The 12,338-nt window shown below is 38.2% G+C and overlaps 1 protein-coding gene across 1 annotated transcript in view; it reads left to right on the top strand.

Moving 5' to 3' along the window:
• ACSL3 (acyl-CoA synthetase long chain family member 3) overlaps window positions 1-12,267 on the top strand; it is a gene marked incomplete at its 3' end in the record, with an annotated part of 47,477 nt that extends 35,210 nt beyond the window's left edge. The window contains exons 8-16 of the mRNA XM_027751242.2: window positions 291-414; window positions 700-771; window positions 1,249-1,388; window positions 2,115-2,287; window positions 2,931-3,005; window positions 4,022-4,213; window positions 5,470-5,584; window positions 10,233-10,390; window positions 12,113-12,267. Coding sequence (XP_027607043.2) covers window positions 291-414; window positions 700-771; window positions 1,249-1,388; window positions 2,115-2,287; window positions 2,931-3,005; window positions 4,022-4,213; window positions 5,470-5,584; window positions 10,233-10,390; window positions 12,113-12,267 — 1,204 coding nt within the window. The remainder of the gene's footprint in view (window positions 1-290; window positions 415-699; window positions 772-1,248; window positions 1,389-2,114; window positions 2,288-2,930; window positions 3,006-4,021; window positions 4,214-5,469; window positions 5,585-10,232; window positions 10,391-12,112) is intronic.
• Between the last annotated feature and the right edge of the window lie 71 nt (window positions 12,268-12,338).

The raw sequence follows: 12,338 nt of genomic DNA, 5'->3' as shown, positions 1-12,338 counted from the left end.
TGTTTGGTGCAGTTTGTGATCTTGTCCACAGAGTTGCCTTTGCAACCATAACACACCAGTAATCATCTTGGGATGAGTAAACATCTCCCTTTGTTCATGCCTTAAACTTACAGTACATAGTACAGGACTTGTGAAACAAAACCCATATCATTTGAAATATGTTCTCAAGCTCAAAGGCATTTTCCTGCTTTCTCTACTTCTGTGGTAAACTCTGAGAAAATCTTGCTTAATGATTCATCTGAGGATTCTAGTGGTACAGCATAAACCTGTCTTTCACAAATTCTTCACAGGGAAAAAGACATCTATATTGGCTACTTGCCTCTTGCCCATGTTCTGGAGCTGAGTGCTGAACTCGTGTGTCTGTCTCATGGGTGCCGCATCGGTTACTCCTCACCTCAGACATTGGCTGACCAGGTATGTTGTAGATGTAAGTCTTTAGAGGATATATATAAAAAAAAAAGAAATTAAAAAAAAAAATTACTCAGATCTCTATAATATTTCTTAAACAAACAGTACAACAAATCTTCATTTCTACAGTTCATGAAACAGGGTGTTGGGGATTATGGCTGATACTCTGGACTAGCTTTAATTGTTAGAATATAATTTAAATAAAAATTATTGTTTTGAAAGATATGTCATTTTGTTTCTCATGTTAAAAATCTTGAATATGTCTGCTAGTAAATTTGTTCTTCACTTTAGTCCTCTAAAATAAAGAAAGGAAGCAAAGGTGATGTTACTACACTTAAGCCAACCCTAATGGCAGCTGTCCCGGTAAGTAACTGAAGGATAAATAATTCTAAAAATTGTTTTTAAATGTGGATTCATAATTCAGTTTTTAACAACAAAATCAATGCAATGACCATTTAAGTAAAAAAGGTAGATCCTTTGATGATAAACTAGCTTAAAATAATTTTGGTATTTTTATGTTGGGGATATCATCACAGGAGTGACAGCGTTTTTCAAAGTTAGAATAGCTATAGGGATTAGATTCCCACTCAATTAGTAATTTATTGATCATCATAGTGAATGAATGGAATAAACAGAGTTGGCAGCAGGCAGCTTGGGGTTTAACTAGTGCTCCTGCCCAGACATTTGCTTTCCTCCTTTCTATGATCATCTTGGTATCTCTTAGCAATGGAAGAGGAGGGAACCTGGGAGTTGGTTGTCACCTGAAATGTACTTTAATTTCTAGATCATGTTTTCTTTTTCTGTTTCTTTGAGTTAAAGTTAATCTTTTTATGTAACTAGGAAATTATGGATCGGATCTACAAAAATGTCATGAATAAAGTGAATGAAATGACGAGTTTCCAGCGGAATCTGTTTATATTGGCCTACAATTACAAAATGGAACAGATTTCCAAAGGTTACACTACCCCACTCTGCGACAGGTAATGTGAACTTTATTTGTAATGGCACCAGAAAATCACTTATCAAAGTCTTACCGCATGAGCAGTATCTGATTTTTTTTTTTTTGTGCTTTTCTTCACTTTATTGTTGACACTCTGAACATGAGGAAGTCTAAATAAGTGTCAGTTGAAACAACAAATCAGTAGTTTGTGTGATGGATTTAAATATTTATTGATATAATTCAAGTGAGTGTTATTTAACTGTAAACTGATTGGAAATTTACATTTATTGCATTATTTTCATCAGGAATTTAATAATAGATTTATATAATTCTTGGGTAAGATGAGAATTCTATTCCTATAGAAAACTGTAGACTTCACATTTTCACAGAAGGGAGTCACAGAATATCTCAAGTTGGAAGGAACCCACAAGGATCACTGAGTCTAACTCCCAGCTTCAGTGAGACTAAAGGATAATGTTCCAAAATTTATACAGTGTACTTGAATTATTTTTAGGAGAAAATCACAGAACTTTGCTGTCTCATTCAATCTTTGTTCTCAGACACTTAACCCCTCTTTAAATTAGAATGTGGAAACAAGCTTAGAAAGCTTTTTGAAAACTTCAGTGTGCTGCTCCTTCAGGATTTTCCTTGAATGCCTTAGAAGTGTTTTTGAAGATGGTGGAAACTTACAGTTCAGATACAAAATTAGGTATTGTCTCATTTTGGTTTTAAGCAGCAAATATATATTCTTATCTTTGCATTTCAGCCTTATCTTCCGGAAAGTCCGAATGCTGCTAGGTGGGAAAATCCGCATCCTGCTTTGTGGAGGAGCTCCCCTCTCAGCAGCAACGCAGCGGTTCATGAACATCTGTTTCTGCTGCCCTGTGGGACAGGGGTACGGGCTGACGGAATCGGCCGGAGCCGGAACCATCACGGAAGGTTGGTGTCCGTGAATCCCACTGTGTGCTCTGGTCCGTGCTGAGCGTCCTGCACGTGCCGTCTTTGATGGCCTGTTCCTCTGGTGTGTGCCTGCCACCAGGCACGATTGGGGAATCCTGGGAATTACTTGTTACAAATGTATGAAACAGCAGGAGCACTAATTTTGGCACGTCGTGCTAAAGCTGGTGACCTGCATATAAAATGAATGTTCTCGTTTGCGATGGAGCAACCCATAAAAACGTGAATGGGATCGTGGCGTTGTTGCACTTACCAGTTGAACTGAATAATTTTTTTCAAATTTTGGTGAGTATATTGAGATGTTAGGAAAATAGAAAATGGAAAGCAAAAGCCTGCACCAGATTCTAATTTCATATAATAGAACCCAATGGTTTCAGTTGCCTTTTAGTAACTGAGGATGTCTGTAAATACAGTCCATCTACTCTCTTGGCATGATAAGAATTTTACCTGCATTACCTTGATAAATCCATTGTTTTTCTTGTAAGTTCTGTTCTATGAATTAAAGTTTCAAAATAAATAGCAGTTAATTCTCACTAAATAAGATGCATGACAAAAAAAGAGCTTTTTCTTTCTAATCAGTTTTGTTTAAATGTTTTTCTGAAAAATGCTCTTTTTAAAATTCTAGTTTGGGACTACACTACAGGAAGAGTGGGAGCACCCTTGGTCTGTTGTGAAATAAAGTTAATGAACTGGGAAGAAGGTGAGAATTCCTGTATGTGATTAAATTGAAGTTTGTATGTAAGTATGTTTGTAAGAACTGTATTTTTTTTATTGGGCCTTGCTCAGTAGTAGTAATTAGAAGACTATTTCTTGGCTATTTAGATTTTAAATGCTACTCTTGCCTATAAATCTTGCTCTTGGGGAGAAGAAAGGTAAAATAAATTCCTCAGTGGTTTTTAAACTTTGAAATACTTAGACAGAGGCTGTCAATGCAGGTGGGATTTTGACTTGGTAGTGTTATGATTCTCTTTGACTATACTATTCTTTTACTCCAGTCACCTTATTTGTATATGTACATTATATAAATGCATACAGCACTGTACCTCTTCCTGATTTAGATCAGTGTTCATGCAGGTTGTGTGTTGTGCCTTAGAGGTGCTGGATTCAGGAAACTTCAGCTGAAGTGTGTGTATGATACCTTAAGTTGCCACTAAGAAATATTTTAAAATAATCTTTATAATATTATTAGTAAAATCATTAAAAAATTGACACGTAGTGTGGAAGCTTAATGAATGCTATATAAAATATATATAATAAAGTTTGAAATACATTTAGGTGATTTCCTTTCACTGTAGGCTTTTATGTATTGTAGAGTAGAAATACGTAATACTTAAGGCTGGTTTAGGCTAGAGGGAAACCTTATAGGTTTTTTCTTTCCTAAAATGTGAGTCAAAATTATTTATTTTTTTTTTTATTTGAACCTGTGTAGAACTGATAGAGGGTGTTAGAGGGTGGCAGAAAGATTGCACAGAGGTGGCATTTGCCTCTGCATGTGTGTGAACATCACTGTTTGTTAAACACACCTGTTTAACAGCTGTTTAAATGCTGAAAAGAATTGGAACCATTTCCTCTTTTAATGAACTATTTAGGCAAGTGGTATCTTTGGCTAAGGACTTACTACAGTGTTTAGTTCTATATTGAGATAGTAAAAATAGTAGGAATTTTTTCTTTGTAATATGTTTTAATTCTTGCTAACTAAAAAAACCATTGTTTTAGGTGGCTATTACAACACTGACAAACCATATCCTAGAGGTGAGATCCTTATTGGAGGGCAGAATGTGACTGCAGGCTACTACAAAAATGAAGCACGAACCAAAAAAGATTTCACTGTTGATGAGAATGGGCAGAGGTGGCTCCATACTGGAGACATTGGAGAGTTTCATCATGATGGGTGTCTAAAAATTATTGGTGAGTTAAATTCAGGTGAACATATGTGTATATATACTCACATTTTTCAGGGCTACTAAATACAGTAATTAACAACAAAAAAATCTCCATATCTTGGCATGCAGTCTAAAGCCCTCCCATTTATCCCAGGGAGGTTCTGATATGTTAATGGAGGCTTGTTTGTGTGTTTTAGAAGTTGTTTTTTGGTTACTTTTGAAACAGTCTTAACAGTGACTCCATATATTAGTGAGACAGGGTAGTTATTAGAAAATTAACTATAAGCTAATTCAGTAGATAAGCTGCCTGAGATTATATAATTATGTAAGTGTGGAATTTGATTGGTGAAAAGGCTCTTGGGGTAATACATGCTCAGGAATTAAATAAGCTTTTTTTAAATCTTGGCATTCTTTAATAAGAATATCCTTATATCATATAGGAACCAGGGCAAAATATACTGAGATAAAGGTGTTAGTACATAAGCCAGTGATAGGCTCATAGTTTTTTGACACCTGTAGGTGCAAAATTAGGTGCTTTATAAATGACCAGGAGTCTCTTAAAATCAGTAGGTGATTCAGGGAGCTTTTAATCCTGAAAAACAAAGCTCACTTGGTTTATTATAGCAGAAAAATCTTAGGTTCCATTGCAGTTGTCTTGCACTGGTCAGGTAGGTCAGACAGCTACAAACCCCCTGGCCTGGTCAACAAAGCAGCACAACAGTACATGGTGAAGGAGAGGTGCTGCCACCACACCTTGGGGGTAAGGCCCTGTCCTCACCTTTGTCTTCTTTGGGCTATGTACAATAAGATTCAGTTATTTTTGCCTTAACTTTTGGTTCCCGTTGTTGTTTTTCAAGTAACAACTGGACAGTTGCTCTTTATATATGGATTTAGCCTGAAATAAATAAGAAAATGTCACCAGGTGGTGCATTTTCTGCCTTGAGTGTCCGTACCAGACAGTACAAAATATGTGCTCCTAGCTAATACTGGCTTTTGCATAATCCTAGTTGTCTTCCATGCACATGATGGTGCTGTCATGTAGGAAATGCTGTTCTAAAGGCAGAAAATGCATGGAATTGTAGTGTCTTTTGTTTTGGTGTGAACAATGGATTGATAAAATACAGAGTCTGGAAACCTGACTTTAAATGTTTCTGGTACATTCACCAAACATAAGTCAGCTTATCTTTTGGTATTTATAGATGCATTTCAGAAAAATCTAAAATCGTTGTCTAAAAGTTTTCTGTTCTGTAATTAAAGTTTAATTCCTTTTTTCCTCAATAGATCGCAAAAAAGATCTTGTAAAACTGCAGGCAGGAGAATATGTTTCTCTTGGCAAAGTAGAAGCAGCTCTGAAGAATCTCCCACTGGTAGATAATATTTGTGTCTATGCAAGCAGGTAAGAGGCAGCTGATACTTTTTTACTGCTCTGTTCTTTGTCTGTCCTATTGAAGCCATAAGCAAAAATTTTTGCCACTCATTGTGTGACATTTTTTTAATCAATTGGAAAAAGAGTTAACATATAATACAATGGAATAATAACCTTATCAAAACCGAAACATCTGAAATCTGTGGGTTTTATTTTTTTTCTCATTTGTTTTCATTATTTGCTGGAAATGCCAATAATGAGTCTTTTCATTCCCTCTTCCCCAATCTGAAAAGCAGCTGAGTTCTGGCTGCATTAATAATGGACATCACTCAAGCACTTTAGAGATTATTACCTATAGAAGCCTTAGGACACCTTGTTTGTTGCTGTATTTAGTTGCAATCTGTCCTTCAGAGGAAGTACTGTGGTACTTCAGAGGAAGGTGGTAGAAAAAATCACCAACAGCCCAGAAGCTGGCTTGCAAGTTAAAATTACTTTTCTTTAACCCCTGCATACACCAGCAGAAGCCTTGAAGCTTAAAACACTCTAAATACTATGCAGACACACAATTAATAAATGATGATCAAATGACCTTTCTCTTTGCTTTCTGTGTGCACTAATAAATGAGGCATACAAGGGCTCAAGCATGTCTTAAGTTTGTATTTCTACAATTTCTTGCCTATGCATAATAGAGACTTACACATATAAATATACTTCAGGTTGTCTTTGTTTTCTTTGATGTTTTGATGTTTGAAAAATCATTTTGGAGCTTTTGAATTATCAGAAATATTCTGATTTCCAGTATGGCAAAAAAAGCCCCACTTTCGATAGAAGCCAGGAGAAGCATATCAGAGAATTGCTCAGTGGTAATAAATAAAAAATTAACTTTTGGGTTGTTCTCCTGGTTCTCTGTAGTTCTTGGGTGGTTTGTGTTGACTGATGGTAGTCATGCTGTAACTTCAGTCCTGACAGTTTGGGATCAGTAGGCTAACATGCATTGGGCAAACCATTGCTGAGAAAATTTCCCTTATATTAATCTTTATTTGTGGTTTGGACCTGTTGAGTGAGTCTCATGTTTGATTGCTTTGACTGCCTGAAGTTATGTGCCTTTTCGAAGCACCCTCTGTAGTCTATGGAGAGGGAGCTTCCTACAGGTGGTGATTTCTGTTCTTCTAGGATTGAAGTTCACTATTGGCCTCGTACTATCAAATTTTGTATTAATTTTGCCAGGTCAAAATAACATTGGAAGCTAAAATGCACTTGTCAGAGAGACACTTGACTCTGATAGACTGTCTTGACCATTATTTAAAAACAGGAAAACCTATGAGCAATTTTTAAAGGTAATTTACAAACAAGAGTCCAAACAAGATCAAGGACAAACAAGACAAGACATTCTAGATTGGTTTTGCTGCTGCTGTATTTCTTCTCCAGGCTATTGTGTGTAATGTGGCATAAGTAGCCACATCATACAGATTCCCTGATTGATTGTCCATATGCACATTTCATTGTGGGTATATGCTCACTTCAGCAGTCTGAGCTCAGAGAGTTTTGTAACAGTGCCTATGACCTCTTAGATCCTGTCTCTCCTTATACTTTGCCTGGGTGATCTCCTGTGCAGGAGGAGTCTTTCATTTGTAGCTGTTCTGCCTCCCCCATGCAAAAGGACAAGGAGGGCAGACTTTTATAAATGAGTTATATCTGTGATTTGATTTTAGATCTTGGGGTGCAAAGCTCCTCTGAACGTGGCAATAGGGAATCAAAATTGTTTGCATGATATTGGTGCTTCAGAAGCTGTATTGACTTCATATATAAATATTCAGTATGATAAGGAATAAAATGTCTGCTGAAAGGAATCATGATTAGAGTTCTTTCAGGGGAGACTCCTACTGCTTTATCAACTCATGATTAGAGTTCTTTCAGGGGAGACTCCTACTGCTTTATTAACACTTCATGCATCCAGGATGCATTAAGTGGGTCTTGAGCATCACCTCGGGAAAATGAGTAGTTCAGTTACCTGAGAAATGAGCAAATGTGGTAAAAAAACACCTGAGGGAGTTCTCAACAGAAGTCTTAAGGAGATAAGGACCAGATGTATAGTGCCACTAAATGTGTCTGACCGTAGGTCTGAGAGCTGTACATGGGTAGGATTTCAAGCACAGCAAGGGAATGAGGATGTCTAGAGTAGGACGGACATTTTGGCAAATTCTTTTAGCATGGGAGGGATGGCTAAGGAGGTCCTGGGGACCAAAGTCTGAAAATTTCTTCCTTCATGCTGTTGTGATGACTTCCAAGACTGGCAAAGCTACCAAATGCAAAAGATCTGCAGAAGGAACGGTGGTGGAGAGGGAAGTAACTGCTCTAGAGAGAAGATGTACTCTTCAGGATACTTCTCGAGACAAAACAGTGCTTTGGCATTTGAACTGTAACAAGTGAAGATTTAACATCGTGAAACAGAATGAAAAGCTGCACGTTCCAGGAGCTGTGGTGTTCTTTCCAGGAAAAAGCACAGTTGGATGAACCTGCTTGTCCAGAACAAGTATACTTCTACTCAAGAGGCTGAATTTTAGGTGAATGAGAAAGTTCAATGCTTATCCAGTCAACTGATTGTTTCTGTATACTGTTTATTCATGGAGACACCGGTGATACTGCTGGACTTGACCTTAAGCATGTCAAAAGACTACAGGAACCAGGCATGAAAGAGGCAGAGTCCTTTGTTCTGGATGCCTTCATATGCAATACATACACATTAGAGAGGAGAGCCTAGATGAAGTTACAAGGGTTCAGTACAGAGCAGAGCATGGGTGTGCATGGGGAAGAAAATCAGACCAAGGCAAAAGCAGAAAGTGAGTTGCAAGCAGTAATGATATTGAGACTAATCTGAAATCATTCTTTAAGTACATTCTTAGTAAGAGCAAAATGAAAATGGTTTCAAGGCAACCAGTAGGCAGAGCTTGTGATGATGCTGACAGGGAAGCCTGTGTTTGTAATCGACTCTGATGCAGTCTTCACAACTGCTGTCAGAGGCCCATTATTATTCATGTCAGTAACAAAGGAGAAAATTGTAATGTACAGGAACCAAAAGGATATTTAGAGTTAGTATTTTAAAATTATCTTGGAGACCTTAAAGGATAAGCTACAGTAATCTCCATATCAGGGTTAAGTTTCTGTATGTTACGTTAATGATCTGTCTGATGAAAGAGAGAGTTGAAAAGATTTAATAAATCTGTAGGTAGCTAAGGTGAGATAGAACTAAAGCCACAGTGGAGGATAGGATTAGAATTCAGAGCAAGCTTGGCTAGATGGAGATTTGCTTGAAAACACAATCAGGTTAAAGAGGGGAATTGTAAATTATACTTACACCTCAACTGCAGAAGGCCAGGATCAGAGCCACCACCTGGTAGCCTGTTGGAGCTGACATGAGTCAACAAGTGCCATGCAGTTATAAGAAGGTATGGCATAGCAAATGTATTGCCTACAAGATGCACAATGATCTTTTTGCTCTACCAAGCATTAAAGAGTCTGATTTTCATATGTAGTGCTTCTGAAAAGGTGGACTACTTGAAAAGAGTCCAGGAGAAAAATGGGTATGTCTGGGCAGAGGTCTGTGATACATGATTTAGGAGGAAAGGGCACTGCTTAAATTCCTAAATAAACATAAAAGAGGAAGGAAGACTAGAAAGGTGAGAATGAAAAAAAGTAACAGTCTGTAAATAAATAAATGGCTTCTGTGGAAAAGAGAGGAACATCTGACCATTCTGAGGTAAGCTGCAGAGAGGAGGAGTCAAGAATAGCCATCAGGAAGAGCTTGCAATGAAGCAGTGATGGTAGCACTCACCCCATGTTTAAGAAAGATTTAGACAAGCATCTGTTACATATATCTGACTGTTTCAGGGCAGGTCAGTTAATTAGGTGATCATCTGAGTTTGCTTTCAACTCTCTGATTCTATGAAGGGCTTTGTTAGAATGAGTAGAGCTCCTATATGAGGCTCTGTTCACATTTTCCCTAAGCTGTACACCATCTGAAAAATCTTGAATACCTGTTTCAAGGTGAACTGTGCTTCAGTGTTTTCCAAAGACTTTGAGATCACAGCTTCATATGTTCTGGGCATATCAGGAGCAGACAAAGATTGCCAACAGTCGAGTGAGCGTATGGACAATCACTTAAAAGAGAAAGAGAAGTCACTTCCCTTACAGAAGCAGGCATTCTTTGAGATGTGTTGTGCATATGCTCATTCCACAACCTGCTCTCCAACCCCTCTTCACTGCAGTCCTCTACTCCTCTACAGTAACTGGATTCTGCAGTTGAGAGGAAACTGAGGTAGGGAAGCCGCACACCAGTCTTCATACCGGGATGCAAAACATGAGGAGAGGCAGGGAGCATTGACACCGTATGGGAACTGCTTCCCAAAGCTTTGAGCATGAGACACAGTGGAATATGCATATGGACAGCACACCTTGAAGCAATCCAGTTACTGTAAGGTAAGTAGCTTCTCTTTCTACTTATTTTTAAGCAGGTAAAGGTAACCTGTGTACTATTTCAGAAATATTATCAGGTGAACAAAAGCCAGCTGTTGAGAGCAATATCTCTGTATGAAAGTGCAAACCCACCCAACTTGAAATGTTATTTTTGAAGACTTGTTTACTTTACTAAATTCATACTAAAGTATATTGTACTCCGCAGTTTCCATTCTTATGTCATTGGATTTGTTGTGCCAAATCAAAAGGAGCTCGCAGAACTAGCTCGAAAAAAAGGATTTAAAGGAACCTGGGAAGAGATCTGTAACAGTCCTGAGATGGAAAAGGAGGTACTGAAGGTGCTAGCTGAGGCTGCCATGGCAGGTGAGTGGCTGGGTAGATATTATCAACCTTGTGGACTGCAGTGTCTGTGAAACAGGTAAGTATAGGCCCTAAAAAGATTTCCCAGAGTGTGTATATTTCATAGAACCTATACGAAGTGAAGTTTTTATACCAAAAGACGCCAACAACGAAACATGAGTTGCATCATTTTGGTTCATGGAACTTCTCTTACTGTGGCCAATAGCTGAGGAAAGAATATAAACCAGGACAAACTTAACAAGTTCAGTTCCCTGTATATATGGGTGTATGTGTGTCTGGTGTTCTTGAAGATGTCCTGAGGTATCTTTTTGGCCTTAGCTGGTGGTCCAAAAATAATGTGTGTTACCTATAGATCCATGGCATGTGTTGTGTGTCACACAGTCTCACGTGCTACATACTGATGCAGAGTTGAAATAAACCCATGGAGACAGGGGCTCTCCTGGTTTCCAGTTACTTGCATCTGAGGGATTTCCAAAACTAAAGCAGCATCTCTTCAGATAGTAACTTTCAGTAGATTTTTCCTTCCATTAACTCTTTTGTCACACTTGAAAATTACTCAAATGTTCTGTATCAGTATCCACCGTATCCTGTAGCAGAGTTGCACAGTTCAGCCATGTGTGTGAAGAAATGCCTGATTTGTTCCAACCCTGCCATCTGCCAGCTGAGGTTGGTTCTGCTGAGCTCTGGTATGGGAGAGGCAGTGGACAGTCACAATGGTGGTTGTGATACTTTCGGTGTCGATTATACTTCCCCCTCAGCTGTATCTTTTTCATGCTAATTGGTCATAGTCTGTTAGGCTGTTCTGGTGCAGAATGAAACAGTGGCACAGTGATAGTTTGTTCTTCAGAATAATTTCTGCCTTATTTTTGCTTTTGGCTGTTCCTAATCACTGAGGTTTTTCATAAAGCTATCACTTATGAGCACAGAATGTTTTTTTAAATGGTCATTGGGAATGTTAAGTTTTTCATACACATTCTCTTTGTGATACTGAGCAACTGCAAAACAGCACAAAACAGTCATTGCAGAGAAGCATCAATGTCCTTCTGCACCTCTTCTGCAATCTGAAAATGGCAGATTGCACAGGATAACTATGCATTTGTGTATATTTTTGAAATTTAACTTGAAAATAGATGTTTTGTTGACATTATTGCTCATCTGTTGGTTAGTTTTCTAAGTTGTTTTTCTTCTCTTATATCTGAAACCATAGCAGAAGCTCTTGCAAATGATAGTGTTTTTTGCTAAGTGTGTAACATGCAGAGCACTGTTCTGTTTCAGGACAGGGACCAGCTGCCACATGAACTTAATTTCCTTCATCAATTTGGGACTATCGGGGAAAAAACAACTACCCCCCCTATTTTTTCAGGCTTAAATAGTATGGATTTTAAGATTTTTGTCTCCGGATGATGAGTACCATAACGCTGGTACAGTAGTGTATGTTTTGAGGATGTCACCTCCATGCACTGATGCTTTTCTGAAGTTAGGGAGCACAGATATCTGAACAGCTGGGCTTTATTCCAGTATTTCTGTGGAAACTGGAGAACAGTTACTGGTGGATCCTGTCACTGCTTGTGACCCCACAGGTTATCAAAGCTAACCACGGGGGTTTAGAGGAGCACTTCGTTTATGTCTCGTGCTTTTGTCTGTGAGAATGATTTCTCCTTTTGCTTGTCATTTTAGTGACATGGTTACAGTTATGTTTTGTATTCAAAATATTTCTCCTTACAGCTAATCTGGAGAAGTTTGAAATACCAGTGAAGATTCGTTTGAGCCCTGATCCTTGGACCCCAGAGACTGGTCTGGTGACAGATGCGTTCAAGCTCAAACGCAAAGAGCTCACAGCATATTATCAAATGGACATTGATCGAATTCTCTGCTACCTTGTCAGACTGTGGATTTTCCCAGGTCTTTTTGGGAAACCATGATTCTGAAGCCTCAAATTTTTAAACATTTA

This window comes from Pipra filicauda, unplaced genomic scaffold, assembly GCF_003945595.2.
Source record: "Pipra filicauda isolate LSUMZ 115617 unplaced genomic scaffold, ASM394559v2 scaffold505_size606005_pilon, whole genome shotgun sequence".
In the NCBI taxonomy this organism is placed as follows: Eukaryota; Metazoa; Chordata; class Aves; order Passeriformes; family Pipridae; genus Pipra; species Pipra filicauda.
The sequence above is the reverse complement of the archived record's forward strand: the minus strand, read 5'-3'. Positions and strand labels throughout refer to the sequence as shown.